This window comes from Drosophila suzukii (assembly GCF_043229965.1).
Source record: "Drosophila suzukii chromosome 2 unlocalized genomic scaffold, CBGP_Dsuzu_IsoJpt1.0 scf_2c, whole genome shotgun sequence".
In the NCBI taxonomy this organism is placed as follows: Eukaryota; Metazoa; Arthropoda; class Insecta; order Diptera; family Drosophilidae; genus Drosophila; species Drosophila suzukii.
The window spans coordinates 27,189,532-27,212,250 of NW_027255896.1; the positions used below are offsets into that span (position 1 = coordinate 27,189,532).

Sequence of the window (22,719 nt, forward strand, 5' to 3'; positions counted from 1 at the left end):
CACAATTTTTATGCTAGATAAAAAATTTTACCTAAAATGTATTGGTCTCGACAAAACCTATTGATTGGTCCAAAAAAAAATTTGCCACGCCCACTCTAACGCCCATTACACTTAAATCTGTATACCGCCGGTAGGTGGCGCATTTTAATCTCGCTTTGCTACTTGCATATCTCTATTAAGCTGAGTAACGGGTATCTGATAGTCGACGTACTCGACTATAGCGTTCTTCCTTGTTTTTATTTTCGAAAATTCCCTTTTTTATATAACAAGCAGTGGCTCCTGTATCTATTAAAATCTCTAACTGCTTCTTGGTTTTTCGGTCTGTCCTATTTAAATAAGGCATTCCCCTGTAGGGGTCTGGTCTAAAAAATGATCTTCGTTGATATTGTTTAATCTGGTTACTTTATTAGCTGGCTGATTTACAGTTCCATCTGGTTCCCTTTTCTGAGCTTGAGTTTGCTCTTTATTTTGATTAGCGCGATAGTTATTTGATCGATTATTATTTTGATAATAATTATTATTGTATCTACCTCGATTATTATTTGCCTGCCAATTATTATTCGGCTGTCGATTGTAACTAGGTTTATTCTGGAGTTGAATCGATGGATCAACATCCATTGGCTCGACCGATTGTTGCTTTTGATTATTATTATGATTATCGTTTTGCCAAAAATTTCCCTTTTGTGGCCAATTATAATTCTGGTTATTACTCCAATAATTTCCCGTTTTATTAGTATTATTGTTCTGTCTTTTTTGATCAAATTGTAAGTTGTTTCCCTGATATTTATTTTCATTTTTAAATCCATTAAACCTGTTTGCAAATTGAGCACGGAAATTGTTTGATTCTAGTTCTTGGACCTTTGCCAAAGCATTGGGTAAATCTGGTGGATTTAATGAGAAAAGAGTTTCTGAGATAGATCCATTTAGCCCAGATATAAAAATTCGTAAAGCATTGCTCCTTATAGTTTTGTTTGTTTCTTTGGCAATTACGCTGTCCTTTCCGTATGTCATTATGGTTTTGTTTATTAGTAGTGTCATTATACCCGTTACTCGTAGAGTAAAAGGGTATACAAGATTCGTCGGAAAGTATGTAACAGGCAGAAGGAAGCGTTTCCGACCCCATAAAGTATATATATTCTTGATCAGGATCACTAGCCGAGTCGATCTAGCCATGTCCGTCTGTCCGTCTGTCCGTCTGTCCGGATGAACGCTGAGATCTCGGAAACTATGGGAGCTAGGCTATTGAGATTTGGCGTGCAGATTCCTGAGCTTCCTACGCAGCGCAAGTTTGTTTCAGTAGACTGCCACGCCCACTCTAACGCCCACAAACCGCCCAAAACTGTGGCTCCTACAGTTTTGATGCTAGAATAAAAATTTTAACTGAAATGTAATGTCCTCATCAATACCTATCGATTGACCCAAAAAAAAATTTGCCACGCCCACTTAAACGCCCACAAACCGCAAAACCCTGTGACGCCCACAATTTTCATGCTAGATAAAAAATTTTAACTGAAATGTATTGGTCTCATCAATACCTATCGATTGATCCAAAAAAAAATTTGCCACGCCCACTTTAACGCCCACAAACCGCAAAACCCTGTGACGCCCACAATTTTCATGCTATTGTAGATAAAAAATTTTAACTGAAATGTATTGGTCTCGTCAATACCTATCGATTGATCCAAAAAAAAAAATTGCCACGCCCACTCTAACGCCCATAACGCTTAAATCTGTATACCGCCGGTAGGTGGCGCATTTTAATCTCGCTTTGCTGCTTGCATATCTCCATTTAGCTGAGTAACGGGTATCTGATAGTCGAGGTACTCGACTATAGCGTTCTCCCTTGTTTTTTTATTGACTTCATTATAGTATTCTGTAACTGTCATTCGTCCCTGCCTGAGGATACTTAGTTCTGACTCGAGAATATGTATTGGTCGTTTATCGCTATATATAAAGTCCAATCTAGATAAGATTGCTCGAAAGTTTAAAACGGTGCCATGATTAGTAAGAGCATCATGGGCAGCTCCAAAAATTTTATTTCGTAAAATTATTAAGGCGATAAAATATTGTTCACTTTGAATTTTATAGAGACTCATTACAGTTTCTGCGGCTTCCCTCCAACCTACATATTGTGTTGGTTCCCCCGTGAATTTTGGTAAAGATTTTACCACTTCAAGTGTTGTATCGCATTTTATAGTTGGGTCGATTATTTGTATTTTATAATCCTCTACAGTGCTTGCATCTGTGGCTAACTTTCCGTCTAAACCTTCTATTTTCCTGCTCACTTCATTTAATTGAACATTTATCAATCTATTTATTAATTCCACTGTTAAGCCGCCTGCTGTGGCTATACTACCTGCAGAAAAATTTGGTGCTGAACCTCCGGTTGCCATGGTTAGATTTATTTCACCAAAGCTATTTATTAAATCTTCCAGATTGTTTCTCAATATTTTTTATTAAATCGTGAATCTATCTTACTTTCTATCAATGTTTAAATCTTATATTATTTATTTTTTTTTTTAAATTCCCTGATCTTAGATTATAATTTTTAATTTAATTTTTTTTATTGAAAATTAATTTCTCACGAGACTGTCCCGATGGGGTCTTCCTTCTGTGAGGTTGTGGGTTGATCTTCCTTCCTGGGTTCAGTAGAAATTATTGGCAATAGAATGCCCTTCCTTCCTTCTTAAATTTTTCCTTTATCAGCGAGTTGCGATTTTGTTGTTGTTGTTGTAAGAGCTGGTTTGTTTAACTGTTTTTGTTTAGTGCGTTTCTGGTTTTGCTTTATTTTGTGTTCTTGTATTTTTTTTTTATTTAAGATTTTGGTCCACCCTTTTTTTAAAGTTCACCTTTAAATGGATTATTTCATTTTTTAATTTCCATTTAATTATTGTTAACGACCACTGTCACTTTGTTGTGATGTTTGGTGGATTTTTTAATTTCTCCACTAGAAATGTTGAGTTGTTGGCTGCGCGAGCTCCGTTTATATTTAACTTATTTTTCTCTAAATAATTTTTGGAACTTTTTATTTAACGCGGCCCCACGTTAGGCGCCAATTAAATTTGTCGTTAGTTGATGATTTAAAAAAATTTATTTTTTTATTTTTAAACCGATCGCGGTCTCGGATAAAATAGGACTAAATGTTAATTCTAAAAAATTATCCAATGAACCTCGGCCAGAAGCTTCCCTTTTCTTAAGCTTCCAGAACTTTAATTTTTGTTTAAAATAAAAGCTTATGCTGAAACTGTCGCATCTCGTTGTGAAATGAAATTATGCTGACCGATGCAATTTGATTGATCGTCTATGTAGACATGACATGTTTTCCCTATTTGTTCTCTTAGGATGTCGTCCATTGCTCTCTGAAAAATTCTTGGTGCATTTGTTAGTCCGAATGGCATATTTTCCATTATTTATTGAAAAGGATGTTTTTTCTACATCAGATTCTTTCATTAATATCTGATGAAAACCTGATTCTAAATCTATTGTTGAAAAATATCTTGCTTTTCCCAAAATAGATAGAATTACTGATGGGTCTTGCATTGGGTACCTGTCAGGTATGGTATTTTCATTTAATTTTTTATAGTCAATGACGAGTCTTAATTTACGGCTTCCGTCTTGATTTTCTCCTTTCTTTGGTACTACCAGAACATTTTAATACATTTTAATCTCGCTTTGCTACTTGCATATCTCTATTAAGCTGAGTAACGGGTATCTGATAGTCGACGTACTCGACTATAGCGTTCTTCCTTGTTTTTATTTTCGAAAATTCCCTTTTTTATATAACAAGCAGTGGCTCCTGTATCTATTAAAATCTCTAACTGCTTCTTGGTTTTTCGGTCTGTCCTATTTAAATAAGGCATTCCCCTGTAGGGGTCTGGTCTAAAAAATGATCTTCGTTGATATTGTTTAATCTGGTTACTTTATTAGCTGGCTGATTTACAGTTCCATCTGGTTCCCTTTTCTGAGCTTGAGTTTGCTCTTTATTTTGATTAGCGCGATAGTTATTTGATCGATTATTATTTTGATAATAATTATTATTGTATCTACCTCGATTATTATTTGCCTGCCAATTATTATTCGGCTGTCGATTGTAACTAGGTTTATTCTGGAGTTGAATCGATGGATCAACATCCATTGGCTCGACCGATTGTTGCTTTTGATTATTATTATGATTATCGTTTTGCCAAAAATTTCCCTTTTGTGGCCAATTATAATTCTGGTTATTACTCCAATAATTTCCCGTTTTATTAGTATTATTGTTCTGTCTTTTTTGATCAAATTGTAAGTTGTTTCCCTGATATTTATTTTCATTTTTAAATCCATTAAACCTGTTTGCAAATTGAGCACGGAAATTGTTTGATTCTAGTTCTTGGACCTTTGCCAAAGCATTGGGTAAATCTGGTGGATTTAATGAGAAAAGAGTTTCTGAGATAGATCCATTTAGCCCAGATATAAAAATTCGTAAAGCATTGCTCCTTATAGTTTTGTTTGTTTCTTTGGCAATTACGCTGTCCTTTCCGTATGTCATTATGGTTTTGTTTATTAGTAGTGTCATTATACCCGTTACTCGTAGAGTAAAAGGGTATACTAGATTCGTCGGAAAGTATGTAACAGGCAGAAGGAAGCGTTTCCGACCCCATAAAGTATATATATTCTTGATCAGGATCACTAGCCGAGTCGATCTAGCCATGTCCGTCTGTCCGTCTGTCCGGATGAACGCTGAGATCTCGGAAACTATGAGAGCTAGGCTATTGAGATTTGGCGTGCAGATTCCTGAGCTTCCTACGCAGCGCAAGTTTGTTTCAGTAGACTGCCACGCCCACTCTAACGCCCACAAACCGCCCAAAACTGTGGCTCCTACAGTTTTGATGCTAGATAGAAAATTTTAACTGAAATGTAATGTTCTCATCAATACCTATCGATTGACCCAAAAAAAAATTTGCCACGCCCACTTAAACGCCCACAAACCGCAAAACCCTGTGACGCCCACAATTTTCATGCTAGATAAAAAATTTCCGTTTATATTTAACTTATTTTTCTCTAAATAATTTTTGGAACTTTTTATTTAACGCGGCCCCACGTTAGGCGCCAATTAAATTTGTCGTTAGTTGATGATTTAAAAAAATTTATTTTTTTATTTTTAAACCGATCGCGGTCTCGGATAAAATAGGACTAAATGTTAATTCTAAAAAATTATCCAATGAACCTCGGCCAGAAGCTTCCCTTTTCTTAAGCTTCCAGAACTTTAATTTTTGTTTAAAATAAAAGCTTATGCTGAAACTGTCGCATCTCGTTGTGAAATGAAATTATGCTGACCGATGCAATTTGATTGATCGTCTATGTAGACATGACATGTTTTCCCTATTTGTTCTCTTAGGATGTCGTCCATTGCTCTCTGAAAAATTCTTGGTGCATTTGTTAGTCCGAATGGCATATTTTCCATTATTTATTGAAAAGGATGTTTTTTCTACATCAGATTCTTTCATTAATATCTGATGAAAACCTGATTCTAAATCTATTGTTGAAAAATATCTTGCTTTTCCCAAAATAGATAGAATTACTGATGGGTCTTGCATTGGGTACCTGTCAGGTATGGTATTTTCATTTAATTTTTTATAGTCAATGACGAGTCTTAATTTACGGCTTCCGTCTTGATTTTCTCCTTTCTTTGGTACTACCAGAACTGGTGAATTATAAGGGCTTCGACTAGGCCTTATAATTTCCTCTGCTAACATTCTACTGATTTCGCTGTTCACGAAGTCGGTGACAGAAAAAGCGCACGGATATTGTTTCCCGTATATTGGCCTGTCGTGAATAAGATTTATTTCCCCCTTTATGTCTGTTCTAAAAGGAATTTGCATATTTATCTTTGAATGCTCTTTTTCAATATAGAGAACTATTTTTTCCTTTAGTCCGTCTAATTGATCAGTACCTATATTGTTTATCTGTTGTTTGTCGGATAACTCAACGACGGCGGGCTTGAAATTTTTATATTTCAAACGATTTTTATTTATTTGATTTTTGACGGTAAGTACTTCGTCGGCACTCTCAGGATTTTGAATTCCCAAGATATTTGTATTTTTATTGACGGTATTTACTTCGTCTGCACTCTCAGGATTTTGAATTCCCAAGATATTTGTATTTTTATTGACGGTATTTACTTCGTCGGCACTCTTAGGATTTTGAATTCCCAAGATATTTGTATTTTTATTGACGGTATTTACTTCGTCGGCACTCTCAGGATTTTGAATTCCCAAGCTTTTTTCTCTATTTTCCACAAATAATGAATCTGTGTTTTCGCTATTTTTTTCATCAAAATATTTTTCTATAATAAATTCTTTTAACGGAAGAATATTATTTTCTTTAATTAAACTTATTTCATTTTTTTCCTCATTATCATAATATTTTAACTTTTCTGTTTTCCCTTTATATTCCAAGACTCCCTTTTCTATATTTATTATAGCTCCAATTTTTCTTAATAAATTAAATCCAATTAGCAGATCAGATTCTAATCCTTCGATTTCATAAAATAATTGTCTTGTTTCAAATATATTTATAATATGGTAATACCTAATAATTGAATACCCATGAACTGTAGTTACCTTTATGTATATTGATAACTCATTTTTATTTTCGAAAATTCCCTTTTTTATATAACAAGCAGTGGCTCCTGTATCTATTAAAATCTTTAACTGCTTCTTGGTTTTTCGGTCTGTCCTATTTAAATAAGGCATTCCCCTGTAGGGGTCTGGTCTAAAAAATGATCTTCGTTGATATTGTTTAATCTGGTAACTTTATTAGCTGGCTGATTTACTGTTCCATCTGGTTCCCTTTTCTGAGCTTGAGTTTGCTCTTTATTTTGATTAGCGCGATAGTTATTTGATCGATTATTATTTTGATAATAATTATTATTGTATCTACCTCGATTATTATTTGCCTGCCAATTATTATTCGGCTGTCGATTGTAACTAGGTTTATTCTGGAGTTGAATCGATGGATCAACATCCATTGGCTCGACCGATTGTTGCTTTTGATTATTATTATGATTATCGTTTTGCCAAAAATTTCCCTTTTGTGGCCAATTATAATTCTGGTTATTACTCCAATAATTTCCCGTTTTATTAGTATTATTGTTCTGTCTTTTTTTATCAAATTGTAAGTTGTTTCCCTGATATTTATTTTCATTTTTAAATCCATTAAACCTGTTTGCAAATTGAGCACGGAAATTGTTTGATTCTAGTTCTTGGACCTTTGCCAAAGAATTGGGTAAATCTGGTGGATTTAATGAGAAAAGAGTTTCTGAGATAGATCCATTTAGCCCAGATATAAAAATTCGTAAAGCATTGCTCCTTATAGTTTTGTTTGTTTCTTTGGCAATTACGCTGTCCTTTCCGTATGTCATTATGGTTTTGTTTATTAGTAGTGTCATTTTTTTATTGACTTCATTATAGTATTCTGTAACTGTCATTCGTCCCTGCCTGAGGACACTTAGTTCTGACTCGAGAATATGTATTGGTCGTTTATCGCTATATATAAAGTCCAATCTAGATAAGATTGCTCGAAAGTTTAAAACGGTGCCATGATTAGTAAGAGCATCATGGGCAGCTCCAAAAATTTTATTTCGTAAAATTTTTAAGGCGATAAAATATTGTTCACTTCGAATTTTATAGAGACTCATTACAGTTTCTGCGGCTTCCCTCCAACATACATATTGTGTTGGTTCCCCCGTGAATTTTGGTAAAGATTTTACCACTTCAAGTGTTGTATCGCATTTTATAGTTGGGTCGATTATTTGTATTTTATAATCCTCTACAGTGCTTGCATCTGTGGCTAACTTTCCTTCTAAGCCTTCTATTTTCCTGCTCACTTCATTTAATTGAACATTTATCAATCTATTTATTAATTCCACTGTTAAGCCGCCTGCTGTGGCTATACTACCTGCAGAAAAATTTGGTGCTGAACCTCCGGTTGCCATGGTTAGATTTATTTCACCAAAGCTATTTATTAAATCTTCCAGATTGTTTCTCAATATTTTTTATTAAATCGTGAATCTATCTTACTTTCTATCAATGTTTAAATCTTATATTATTTATTTTTTTTTTTTTAAATTCCCTGATCTTAGATTATAATTTTTAATTTAATTTTTTTTATTGAAAATTAATTTCTCACGAGACTGTCCCGATGGGGTCTTCCTTCTGTGAGGTTGCGGGTTGATCTTCCTTCCTGGATTCAGTAGAAATTATTGGCAATAGAATGCCCTTCCTTCCTTCTTAAATTTTTCCTTTATCAGCGAGTTGTGATTTTGTTGTTGTTGTTGTAAGAGCTGGTTTGTTTAACTGTTTTTGTTTAGTGCGTTTCTGGTTTTGCTTTATTTTGTGTTCTTGTATTTTTTTTTATTTAAGATTTTGGTCCACCCTTTTTTTAAAGTTCACCTTTAAATGGATTATTTCATTTTTTAATTTCCATTTAATTATTGTTAACGACCACTGTCACTTTGTTGTGATGTTTGGTGGATATTTTAATTTCTCCACTAGAAATGTTGAGTTGTTGGCCGTGCGAGCTCCGTTTATATTTAACTTATTTTTCACTAAATAATTTTTGGAACTTTTTATTTAACGCGGCCCCACGTTGGGCGCCAATTAAATTTGTCGTTAGTTGATGATTTAAAAAAATTTATTTTTTTATTTTTTAACCGATCGCGGTCTCGGATAAAATAGGACTAAATGTTAATTCTAAAAAATTATCCAATGAACCTCGGCCAGAAGCTTCCCTTTTCTTAAGCTTCCAGAACTTTAATTTTTGTTTAAAATAAAAGCTTATGCTGAAACTGTCGCATCTCGTTGTGAAATGAAATTATGCTGACCGATGCAATTTGATTGAAAATCGGAACGCAATATGTTCTGAACTTAGAACGCAATACTGTGGGCTTTGAACGGAAAAGTTTGGGCTTCGAACGGAAGCTTGTGTTTACTTTACGATTGGTTTATTTATCTTAGCAGGACGGTCAAGCGCGGCCCTCGAAGTGAATGGCAAAGGCAAAGGCAGAATCTTAAACAAAGGCAAAGGCAATGTCGCTGATGGCAAGGGTAACATAGCTGAGATTGAATTCAAAAATTTGTTTATAAATTCCATAAGTGGAACCGTTTTACGGGTTGGATAACTTGCATGCCCGTCTGCGAGAGGCGGAGGAGGAGGAGCGACGTCTGTGGGAGGGACCGGTGTAGGGCTCGTGGGAAGTTCCACTCACCCCCAGATACGCGGCCGAGGAGCCCAGCCCGAGGAGCGAGGATGGGGACGAGCCATGCGCGCCATCCCCTCCTCGGTGGTTGCCGGAGGTGCCACCCACTCCCCGCTACGAGGGGGAGTGGCTCACGGACGAAGCCCGAGACAGCGACGGAGGAGCCCCGTTGGCCACGCCGCCGTGGAGGCCGGCCCGGCCACCCACGCCGCGATACATTGAGCCACAGCGACCGGAGGAGCAAACGCAAACCGAGGAATCGAACGCGCAGCCGATGCCACAACCGCACGAGGAGGCAGTCCACCAGACACAGGCGGAGGAGCCGACGGTGGTGCGGACGGAGGTACCGGCCGCGCACGTGAGCCACAGCACGCGGGCGTTCGTTTTTTATATTCATTTATTCCCTACAATTATATATGTACAAGTAAAAGTGAGTTCAAGAACAGGAATAGGGGGCCGTGGTTGCGCGGTATCACCGCAAGGTATTGCTTCGCGCAATAGTAGCCACCTAGGCTGTAGCTTCTCTGCTCTCGTTGTCGGTGCGACGCAGCGTTCGCAGTACGCAGGGCGTGCGGTGGCGACAGCAGACGTTGGTATGGACGTGGCCCGAAGGGCCCGCGACGGTACCAACGAAGGAGGAGCCCAGGATATAGGAGGAGGGGGAACCTAAGGTGAATCCTCGGGATCCCCGGACGAGAGGCCGGCAGGATGCGTGGGTCCCGCCGACACCGAGCACGGGCCCGCCAACACCGGCGACGACGGCAACGAGAGGCGGAATCGCTGGAGAAGGGACCTTGGGTATGGCCCGAGCCACCGGTCACCCAAAGACCTCCGTTGCAGCGACAAACTTCGACGCCCGGAGCGACGCGACCGCGGCCGCAGTTCATGCGGCAGGTAGCGGCCCCGGAGGAAGGCGGTTGGCGCGAGATCGCCAGGAGCGAGTGGCCGGAGGGAATAGATGAGGCACCCGCGGTCGCGACGGCACGGCGGAAGGGCGGCAGGCGTTGCGTCCTGGTCAGCGGAGGCGGACGACGGTACCGGGTGAGGCTCGGAGTCGCGGGCACCCGGGTGTTCGCGCAGTAAAATAAACGATCAAAAAAATCAAAAAAAAAAACACAATGGTTTCCCAAGTAACAAGAGAAGGGGGCACGGGGCCAAGAGTTTGATTGGGGATGTGGCTTGAAAAGAACGGGGCATGCATGGGCCACTCCAGCAGCCTGAAAGTCAAAGGGTCTTAATACAGAAAGCAGAGACGAACATCAATCACTTACCTGCTGTCCCGGTTGCAAAGTGAATGCGAAGTCCTCTCCGCACCTGCTCTCGAGAGCTGCCAATATGGAGTCCGATGCAGCCGACAGAGGACGAGTGAAGGGCAAGAGAGGAAGGAGAGAGGAAAGGAGAGAAAAGGATAAGATGAAAAGGAGTAAAAGAAATGCAAAAAACTTACCTATGAAAATTGCAAAATCACCACGAGCCAGGGAAGGGGGCGCCTGGACGATAGTGCGATCGATGGGCTCACGAAAATGGAACAATCGGCCACGGTGGAAATATCGAAACGAGCAGGTGGCAACGCCGCACCGTCGGTATCGATATGCGAATAAACATCGATCACGCACGAATGGCGTGACCAGGTGGAGGAAACATGGAAAGGAGTGACACGCAGCAATGAGCACCGAGCTGGGGATCGATAGCCCATGAGTATCGATGTCCCAGTGGAAACACGGGAAATATCGGCGCGGGAGATTTAAAGTTGCTAGGAGGAGGATGACCAGCGCTGTAGAAACTCAAGGGAATTAAGAGCGTCGAGGGAGCATCGACGGAGCAACGAGGGAGCGCCGCGGGAATCACAAGGACTCGAAGGCTAGGACATGCAAGGAAACGCCGGAAAGTATAAACAAGTTTTAAATGTTTCCCGAAGTAAGGGGGAATGTGAGGAGTTGAATAACTCCCCACAAATAGAAGCAGCAGCAGATGGCTGGCCGCTTACCAGATACGCGGCGAATTCGCGTAGTAACGGCACGGCGAGGAGAGTTTGGAGACTTGGATGGAGAACGAGAGAGTTTGGAGACCAAGGATGGAGAGCGACAGAGTTTGGAGACCAAGCATGGAGATCGAGAGAGTTTGGAGACCAAGGACGGAGAGCGAGAGAGTTTGGAGACCAAGCATGGAGATCGAGAGAGAATGGAGACTTCGCGGGCAAGGCAAGAGTGCCGTGTGCAAAAACAGGATAACGGAACTCCACCGGACTTTGGACTCTCCCGTGAACTTTGGACCGGGAGAGGAAGTGCCACATCTCGGCAGTGGAGCGGCACACAGGCGTGCCACAAGCATCACGGGAATCAGCGGGATGGCAGCAGTGGGCGGAGCATCGATTGGAAGCGGTATGTGAAGGACAAGTGGATCAACCAGGAGTCACGTGGATCAACCAGGAGTCACGTGGATCAACCGTGCGCAAAAGGGAAATAACGGTTCAGTCGATCACGAGGAGTCAAACCTTCAAGATCAGTTAAAGTGCCAAGTAAACAGTCAGTCAAGCAAGTAATCTACGAGGGAGCTAAAACCAAGCGAGTCGTCGGAAGAAGCGCCGTGGGAAGCACACAAGGAGCAAAATCGCCACGTCGAGACGTTCGGGATTGGGACATCAGGAATCTCCGAATTGAGACACAAGTGGCTGAGTTCTGGAAGGCATCACGTGGTTAAGTCAAGGCGTTTGTTTTCCAACTTTGTCACGAACCACACCCTGGTGAGTCGCCCGGCGGGTCTGTCAGAGACAAACAAAAGAGTCCTACGACGAAGAACCGTCAGCTTGGGGAGGAAAGTTGTCTGCGACCCAGCGTACCTGCAGCAGGACCTGGCGTGAAGGACGAGCGGTAGATTGATTTGCGGTTTCAAGAGGCGGCCGCCTGGAGAGCCCTGCGATTACCGGCGAAGTTCCCGAACAGCAACCGCCCAACTCCCCGAGAACCAGAACGACGAGACACTGGTCAGACGACAGCGCAGAGGACATCGACAGCGACGCCAGCAGACATTTCCGGCAGCCACGTTACCACCGCCGCGCGGAGCTCATTGGGGAGCGCAGGAGCGTCGCGGACGTCACGCATTAGGGTGAAGCCGGGTGGAACGTTCGTCTGCGCTAGGCGTAAAGCAAAGTGAACTGCTAGACAGCTTCCTGGCGGCAGCCTTGACTGTCAGCGCGATCTGAGCAAGAACCTAGCGGGACCGTCCGGGACAGAGCAAGGGACAGGTATTCCCTCGAAGGGCGTCGGCCGGGAGAGCAAGGCTTGTTCACCCTAGTCTGAGAACAGTGACGCTTCCCTAAGCCCACAAGGCAGACAAGGCAACAAGCGACCCCGAGGCAGCGCGTCGGCAAGCAAGCAGAGGCGGCCACTACGAGCGTCCCGAAACCCAGGATCCAGTGAAAGCCGAGTCAACGCGTCGAGGAGCCAGAAAGATGAGCGCCAGCAGCCGGCGGAACCACAGCCAGGAGATACCGAAGCCAGCCCAGCCACACACCCGCTGTACTAATACCACGAGAGTAACACCCACTATTGCCATTTGAACCCTTTGTTTTCTCACTGATCTACGGGCAATCACGTCATATAAATTTGGTGGGACGAACACACAATCTTCTGAGCTAGCCGCACGAATCTCGTCGCGAGCAGACACACAAAATCAGTTCGTTACACATTTTATATAAAAAAACTTTTCAAAACATTATGACATTCTTATAGGAAGACAAATTCTGAAAGAATCGTCAGCAAAAATTGATTTTATGAAAAACACTATTGAATTACATAATTATGAATCCCTATGGTAAATATAAAGGAAAAACGTAATCAAACTTCTTCAAATGTAGTAGATGATGAGGAATATAATTATGCCTTACAAACGGACTTATCTGACAGTAATATTAGAGACGATCACTTAAATAATGAAGAAAAAACTGAAGTTCATTATTTAATGTCAAAATATTTTGATATTCAGTATCATGAAGGTGAAAAATTGACTTTCACGAACGAAATCAAAAAATTATAAAAACAAAACAAAACCAATTTATAGGAGACCATATAGTTATCCTTACATATACGATACAGAAGTAGAAAAACAAATTGAAGAAATGATAAGACAAGGCATTATAAGAAAATCCAAATCTCCTTCTTGCAGTCCAATTGTAATGGTACCCAAGAAAAGGAACGCATCGGGCTTAACCAAATTTCGTATGGCTATTGATTACAGAAAACTGAATGAAATAATTATCAATGATAAATTCCCTATTCCGAACATGGGCGAAATATTAGACAAGTTAGGGAAATGTCAATACTTTACAACATTAAATCTTGCTAAAGGGTTCCACCAAATTGAAATGGACCCAGACTCTATTCAAAAAACTGTGTTCTCCACTAAGAAGGGTCACTATGAATATACTATAATGCCCTTCGGCCTTAAAAATGTACCCGCTACATTTCAGCGTTGTATGAATTATATTTTATACGACATAATACTTGTAAATACCCATCGTCTAGTGTTTGTGGGGAAGACAACAAATATGCCACCCTTATATTTATAATTAATAACGCACGAATAGGTTATATTAAAATGTATAGCGTTTATTCGGAGCGGCAGACGGACTGCGAATGTGTAAAAAGCTTGGCTCCAAGATCTTCATATAGACATATGCAGGCTTACAAAGTAGTTGCTGAATAGATAAGCGACAGCTTTATGGGTATAAGAAAGAAGGCGAAAGATAAGCAGAGAGCGATGCAGGTGCCGTCGTACACCTATGCGCGCATGACTAGGCGCTGGCGATCTGCTCCGAACATCTAGTATACTTAGACGACATTGTTATATTTTCAACCTCTTTACAATGGCGTATTCAAAAAAATATTCGAACATCTTCGCAGATCAAATCTCAAACTACAATTAGATAAATGTGAGTTTATGAAACGAGAAACTGAATTTTTAGGTCACATAATTTCAACTGAAGGAATCAGAGCATATCCAAATAACATTTATATTCAAGATTTTAAAATTCCAAACGCTCCAAAACAAATAAAATCATTTTTAGGCCTTTGTGGATTTTATCCTAATTTTTATAAAAGATTTCGCAAAAATTGCCAAAGAAAGGAGCAAAAATAAATAGAAACGATCCTAGCTACATTGAAGCGTTTGAAAAATTAAAAACTTTAATAAGTAACGATCCATTTCTCATATATCCAGATTTTGAAAAGAAGTTTAATCTAACTACAGATGCAAGCAATTATGCATTAGGTGCTGTTTGAACATGAAGTTAATGAACATGAGTTAAATTATGCAACTATTGAAAAAGTATTATTGCCTATTGTATGGGCGACTAAGTATTTCCGCCCCTATCTCTTTGGAAGAAGTTTTAAAATATGCTCTGACCATAAACCACTTGTTTGGTTACACATTTTATTTATTTATTTATTCTCAGGCTAAAAGGCAATTGAGAAATTACCTATAGCCTATGCTTTTCATTGAAGTTATAGCTACTGTGGCCTTAAGCTACGTTTGTTATATACAATTTACATTTTTACATATAGACTATGTCTAGGTTTTAAATTACATGGTATAACTTTATTGCCTTTAAGAAATTCATGGAAGCTATGATATTGGGGGTGTTGGGGGTAAGGAGTTCTGACGGGTTTGAGGGTAGGAATTTGTTTCTTTCTGATAGAAAGAGAGGACATTCTTCGAGAATGTGCTTGATGGTGATCGATGTGTTGCAGCGCTCACATTGCGGTGCTGCTTGTTTGTTTATTATGTGTTCGTGCGTGAGCTTGGAGTGTCCCAGCCTTAGTCTTGAAAACTTAATCAAGTCTTGGCGATTAATATCGTTTGCTTTAATGTTGTAATTTTTTAGAGATAGTTTGTTGGGGTTTATAAGTTTAAGTGGTCTGAAGTATTTTCCCATAGAGATGCGAATTGTTTTTTGAATTTCTGTTTGATAAATAATTGTGTGTCCTTGTAGTTGTAATTGTTTTCGTAGAGGTGTGGAAATAAGTGAGCTTCCTTAGCATAGCTGCCACTTCTGCGGTGAAGATAGAGCTTTGTGCTGGTAGGAGTGCTGTTTTAATGATGCGTGTGTCCGTAGTGATGCTATAAGATACTCCGTGCCCAGATTTGGATCCATCTGTGTATATGAATGCGTAGTTATTGTAGAGTTCTTTAAGGGAGAGGAATTTTGTTTGGAAAACAGTTGTAGGAGTGTTCGATTTGGTTGTGTAATGTAGTGTTAAGTCTACTTTACCTTCTGAGAAGGACCATGGTGGATGTTTCTGTTTCCTTAATTTAACTGAAGTGCAGTTTATTCCATTTTCGAGAACGAATTCTGACGCTTTATGTAGGATTGAAGGTCACCCAGAATTCGTCTTTTGGCGTTCTTTATCTTTTGGAGGACGGTTTGAAGAGGCGTATTTTTGGCGAATGAGAAAACCTTACAAATCCGCGCAGTGGTCAGCTCAATTCTAATCTCGATAGGTGTAATATCGGATTCAATCAGAAGGTTATTGATTGGAGTTGTGCGTGGTGCTCCAAAAGCAAGTCTTAAAGCTGCATGGTAGATAGTTTTGAGTTTTCTTAGACAAGAGAGAGGGCAATTCCCATAAAATGGGAGACAGTAGTCAATCTTGGACATAACAAGAGCGTTTATTGTATTTATTAAAGATCTGGTGTCGCAGTTGTATCTACGATTGCCTAACCATTTAATTATGTTGAGTCTTTTTGATAGTTCTACTGCAAGAGTGTCTATGTGATCTTTCCACCTGTATCTACTTGATATGGTAAGGCCAAGGATTTTAAGGGAATTAGCTTGGTTAAGAGGGTATGCTTGTGATGTGATTGTAAAATTTCACCTATGTTTCCGGCAGATATGCAGATATATATGATGGACGTTGATGCACTACGAGCAGTACAAACAAGTGGCCCAACGACACCAAGCACGTGCTTGTTACGCGCGGGGCCCTTTTATCAATTTGGGCAAAAAATACGAGTTCGCGAGGAAAATACAAAAAACAAATAGAGACAGGACACAAATGAAAATAAAAGAAGCATCTAAGAATGAAGCAAATGAGTTAAAATATTAGTTTTTAATACCGGGATAGAAGTTGAAGTGCAAATTAAATGATAAAGGTTGTTATAATTATTACATAGAACGCGAAAGGGCTCGTGCATACAAAAATTAGATGTACATCGTGGCAAATTTAGGGGATAATAATTTCGTGTTAGTCTAACAGGAACATTGAAAGTTAGGCGGTTTACAAGTTCTATAGAATCAATATCACCTCTTATAAGATTTTGCATAAAAATAGTACCAAGCATTGTTCTACGATTTGCAAGGGTAGGTAAATTAAGCAATAGTAATCTACTCTGATAGGAAGGTAGCCTTATGTTTTGATCCCAGTTCAAACTACGCAGGGCAAAAAGAAGAAATTTTTTTTGTACCGACTCAATACGGTCATTATGCACTTGATATTGTGGACTCCAAACCGAAGAACAATATTTGCATTTTTGCACAGAGAGTTTCGCTCCTGAGTAGCCACACCAGCTTAATATGTCTGTGAATAGGCTGTTTATAGACATTGTGTTTACATTTTTATGAATTTTCTTCAGTATAGTGAAGTCGTCTGCATAGAAAAAGAATTTGAATCCCCTATGGACTTCAATGGTGCGGCATAGTTTGTTGTAAGATATTAAAAAGAGAATTACGGACAGTGGTGAACCTTGAGGGATCCCATTGTACAGTGGTCTGTCTTCAGAAAAAGTGTTGCTCACTTTGACTTTTATCTTGCGATTGGTTAGGAAGTCTTTTACGTAATTCAACAATTTTGGTCCGATTCTCCATCTCTGTAACTCGTCTATTATTGCGTGAATTCCTATTTTGTCGTTGGAAAATAAAACTTAGAGAGTTTGATTATGAAATAAAGTACATTAAGGGTAAAGAGAATCACGTAGCAGATGCTCTATCAAGGATTACAAAAAATGAATCAAAAGATAACAAAATTGAAGATGTATTTCAACAAGAATATGATGTATATACTACTGCAGCAACAGTGCATAGTGCACAAGAAGATAATGGTGATTGCATACAAATTACCGAACGACCAGTTAACGTTTTTAATCACCAACTTATATTTGAAAAGGGAAATCAAGACACTAACGAACTTACTCACTACTTTAGCAAATTTAATAAAATTATTTACAGTGACATGACTGAAACTTTGGCGAAAGACATAATTATAAAATTTATATGTGGACACAATTTTGTTACGTACATTAATAATGACGAAGACTTTGCAATTTTTCAACGAGCCTATATGAAATTAATTAAACCAAATACTGGTAAGAAATTAATGAAAACTTCAGTAGTACTTCCCAACTTACCCACATATGCAGACTTTCATGAAAAAATATTAGAAATACATGAGAAAACAATACACCAAGGTATTAAAAAGACCTATGAGACTTTTAAAACGAAATACTACTTCCCAGACGCACAAAAACTTATTCAAAACATTATTAATAAATGTGAAATTTGTAATTTATGCAAAGCAGAACACAGAAAAGTTGCTCTTCCGTTTGAAAAACTCCAGAAACTAAAAATATTCGCGATAAATATGTTTAGACTTTTACTTATTGACCAACGAAAATTTTTAACATGCATCGACATTCATTCAAAATTCATTTCTATTATTGAAACAAAAACCACAGATTGGATTGAAAGTAAAAAAAGCTCTTCTTAAAATCTTTAATATGATAGGTAAACCGAAAACAATTAAAATGGATCAAGATCCTGGCCTAGTATCTAAATCATTACAAAAATGGTTACAAAAAGAAAATATTAATATTGAAATTACAACTAGCAAGAATGGTATAGCCGATAAAGGGTACATAAAACAATCAATGAAAAACTTACAATTATTAATACACTTACGGACGCTGAAGATAAGTTAATGAACATAGAAAAGGCAACATACGTTTATAAACACGAAATAACCCATGATACCAAAGGTAAAACTCGCGCTGAAATATTTCTTTTTGGAATAAAACCAAAGAAAAATATGCAAAAACAAAAAGAACATCAGATAGATACAATTAATAAAGATCGCGAGGAACATGAAGTAGATCTGGAATACACTTATGTTGAAAAAGAAATGAAACGTAAAGCTAAATTAGTAAGCCCATTTAAAAAGACAGGAGCATTAGAACAAAAAGACGAAAAGCACTGGCAAGAAACTAATAGGGGTCATAAAGTAGTAAAACACATTAGTAAATTTAAAAAAGCTAAAATACAAAATCTCTCTCCTCATTCCAGGGAAACTGACAGTACTGATTCTGATAATGAAAATGATCATGATAGTGACATGGACGAAAATACCATTGACAACAGCTCAACAAATTAGCATTACACCCATTACTTCGAACAACGGTTATTTACTTCTGAACACAGGGACTATAAAAATACCTCTAAAGTATGAACATCATATGATTAAAATAAATCAAACTAAAATATTTGAAACATATCAGGAATTTATAAAATACGAAAACCAATTTAAAAATGTACCGGACATTGCATTAACATTGAAACAATTAAAACATGAAATCAAGAGAATTACTTCATCATCGAGACAAAAACGGGGATTAATTAACTTTTTAGGGACAGCTCACAAGTATCTATTTGGAACATTAACTGAAGATGATAAAAAAGAGTTGAAAGATAAACTACAAAACTTAAAAGAAATGTTAATTGAAAACAAAGAATTTAATGAAATAATTCAAATAATAAATGAACAATCAAAAGATATAAACAAACTCGTAAAAGATAAACAAGAAGAAAAAGCTTTGCACATTTTTAGATATTCCTTAAATATATTCCTAGAATATATTGAAGATTTACAAATGAGTTTACAATTAACAAGAGTTGGAATATTTAATCCTAAAATACTAAAACATGAAGAGTTAGAGAACATAAACGACGAAAAATTACTATCAATCAAAACTTCAGCTTGGTTAAGCAGTCAAACAAAAGGACACTTTTATTCTAGCCCATATACCCACTTCATTTAAAGAAACACAAAAATATAGAATTATTAAATATCCAGATAATATGGGCCGACAAATTGATATAAATGATAATTATGAATGTTTTGTAAATGACGAAAAGAAAGTATTTTACTTGGAAAATTCACCAAATTCATTAGCAAATATATTAGACCAATAATTTATAATCACTGATCAATGTATCTCTCAAATCCTTACTAATCAATTTGTTAAATGTCAACACACTTTTGTATCAGAAAATGAATCTGTAAAATATATTGAGCCTAACATCATTATTACTTATAATTTAAAAGAGACACAAATTAATCAAGATTGTCAAGTGTTCAACAAAACAATTCAGGGAAAAAATATAATACAATTAAGTCAATGTACTTTAGAAATAACAGATATTAAGATTACAACTTCAAAAACTATAAAAGAATACAAAATTATATTATCTAATACTAATATTACTTTATATGAACCAATACGACTGATAAAACTTAAAAATTTTATTACCTATCAACAAAAACAAGAATCAATTTATAAGTGGATTGTTTTTACAACATTAATAATTATACTTTTAAGCATTTCTACTTACATCATATTCACCTATAGGCGCCTAGCCAACAAAAAAAAAATTTCGTTTAAATTCAACAGGGATGTTGAATCTTCTAAGGAAGGGGCGAGTGACGTATACGCAAATACCCTGGATACGAAACACAACATACAACCTGTATATCCCGAGATACCCATTATTCCAATTGTCAATAACATAGGTCCAGTTATTCAAATCAATCCGACATAAACATTTAACCCCTCAGACACAAATCTTTCCCACGCCTTCGATCGACGGCACCAGTAATATAAACACTTCTCACGCCCTTATCGACGAGGGCAGACATAATCAATATTCGAACATTTAAACAAATGGTCCAGCCTGAGAACCCATTCGTCAGCATAAAAGCTTTGGCCAATCCAAATTAATTAAACAAAAGATGCAGCCTAGAAACCGTTTCATCGGGCCACAGATTTGACCAATCAAAATTCTTAATCAAAGTCCACTTTCGCTGCTCGCGTCGCTGTCACCGTTAAGAGCCATAGTTATAAGAATAATGCATTTTGTAAAATCAGTTTAAGATTGGGAATCAAACTTGAAAGAACTTAACCAATAAAAACTCCGCTATATATTAAAACAAAAATCGCTTTTTTTTAATATATCCTGAAACAAAAAACATAATTAATATGTATATTTATGAACTTTTCAGTTGACAATGAATATTTGGGTATATCACTTACATGTTCGCAATTCTCGCGCCATTAGATTAGGAGAGGAGTGCCGAGATCTTTTGTTCTTTTTGCGGTATTCGATAGCACGTAATATACAAAATTTTGGGGGTTTTGTTTTGATTCCTTTTATCGCGCTACGCACCTGTAACTATATTCTTATTCTGGATTATACGCACTCGTTTAACTTATCAATCAAAAAATAACTGCCTAAATTCCAACAAACGAAAATGTATTCTTGTGGATAGGCTAAGTTTTATTATCGTTTAAAATTCATGTAAATCCCATAGGTATATGGATTGCAGTATTCTGTTGGTTTTGCTTATTTAATTCATTTTTCTATTTCAATTCATTTTCTTTATCTGTTGTTAGTTCGAGTATAACGGGAACTGAATTGGACTCAGTATAAAAACTAAGCTTTTGTCATGATCATGTGGTGCTTACGTAACTAGTTGGTTTTACCTTCTAATGGGGGATAATCTTATTTGCTGTCTTTTTTCACTACATTTCTAATTTTGACTTGCGTGTAACTTATGGTATAATATTTATGTGCGAATCCGAAACGTTACCGGTTATTTTCCCGTTTGCACTAGGTAGGTTATACCGCATGCGGGTAAAGTCAGTTAAGGTTTATTATGTCACATGGCGGCCAAAAATTAGGAGATATTGGGTACGCTGTTCCTGATGGTAGTGATATTTGAAAATATTTCTTGAATTTCTCAATCTTCCAGCTTAGTGAAGCCCTCCACGTGAGGCCTTAGCAACGCTTTCCCTTCTGACGGACTTAAACGCAATATTAGGTGCCTATTATCTGATAAAACAGAAATATTTCAGCCTAAACTCAAACAAGTTAGCTTTTAAGGGTTTCGTTACCTGTGATTGGCACACAAAAAAAAATTTAACAATATTTTGATCTAGTACAGCCAAATTCTGAAAATATTAGTCAGGAGTTTATCACAAGAAAAGAGGTCGAATTGTGTAGGTGCGGTCTTTTTATACCCCAAACTGCTTCTTCTATGTTTTGCCGGTCCTTTTTGGGTTACCACGACAGTCGTCAGCTGGTATGTTTTCCAACTAGTTTTACGATAGCTATCATAACACACATCTTAGTCTAAAATAATTGGGCAGTTACGAGTCTGTACAAAAGATATAGGACCGCAGGCATGCTTTTGGGCTATAGCAATATTTAAAGTTTTAGCGACAAGCGCACCTTTACATGTTCGTGCTGCAAACTTATATTTCCATTTTTTCCACTCCTTGCTGCCAATTTAGTGCTGTTTCCTATTTGGGTATTTACGTGCGTGGGTGTTTATTGTAACACTTAGAAAATATAACTGCTTAGGCCTATCTTACCTTTTTGACCTACTCAACTTAACGAGTCACCACCGTATAGTGGTCGATTTCATTGGCCAAAAATAAAAATAAAAGAAACCAGAGAGAACGCTGTCGACGCCATTGACTATCAGTTACCCGTTACTCAGGTAAGTGTACTGTGACCACTCATAGATAAATATATTCATAAAATTTTACCCAATAAATCACGCAATTTTTTTAAATTTATTAAAAATTTCATATTGTATTATTATTGTTCCTGATTCGGTTGGTGTCAGCGCAAGAAAAGTTTCATCTAAAACAATGATATAATTTAAATTTGATTCCAATAGAGATTATTGCTATTCATAATAATAATTAATTAATATTATTATAAACAATTAGTTCCAAAAAGCGTAAAGGAAAATGTTAGTTTAATAATGAAATTTTACCAAAAATATTACGCAGTTTATTTAAATTGATTAAAAATTCCATATTGTATTATCATTGTTCCTGATTCGGTTAGTGTCAGCGGCAGAAATCGTTTCATCTAAAACAATTAGAAATAACATTAGAAATTATTATCAAATAGAATCAAACAACCTTTTTTGTAAATTTTGAAAAACGGAATGTTATTTTCTAAAATATATACGTAACGTAAAGATTAGAGTGTTTAAAATATTTTAAATTACCGAAGCGAGTGTATTTAGGCATACATACGTAATATATTGATAAAAAAAATCCCTTTTGCCGACATAAGAGGGTTCTCCAGTGCATCCATTTCAGAAAATCAAAATGGTTCTTATGAAATTTAACGATTCTAATAA

General features: G+C 37.5%; 2 protein-coding genes across 9 annotated transcripts in view; both read right to left on the reverse strand.

The window, feature by feature from the left end:
* The window catches only part of Stlk (Ste20-like kinase), a 119,171-nt gene that overhangs the window by 19,246 nt on the left and 77,206 nt on the right, over positions 1–22,719 (reverse strand). For 2 of the 8 annotated variants that reach the window (XR_011605185.1, XM_070998331.1), the window contains one exon: positions 22,310–22,442. The exons of the other annotated variants lie outside the window; for them this stretch is intronic. Coding sequence is in view for 1 of the 2 variants with exons in the window: in XM_070998331.1 (XP_070854432.1) it covers positions 22,375–22,442 (68 nt within the window). In the remaining variant the exon portion in view is untranslated. Of the gene's footprint in view, positions 1–22,309; positions 22,443–22,719 lie in introns of those variants that run through there. 8 annotated transcript variants of the gene reach the window in all.
* Positions 1,505–20,615, reverse strand: LOC139354081 (uncharacterized). Its single transcript, XM_070998342.1, has 4 exons — positions 20,594–20,615; positions 10,686–11,021; positions 10,510–10,565; positions 1,505–10,455 (listed from the first exon to the last, which is right to left on the reverse strand). Exons 1-4 carry the CDS (start codon positions 20,613–20,615, stop codon positions 9,649–9,651), a joined length of 1,221 nt encoding a protein of 406 aa, XP_070854443.1. The 3' UTR covers positions 1,505–9,648.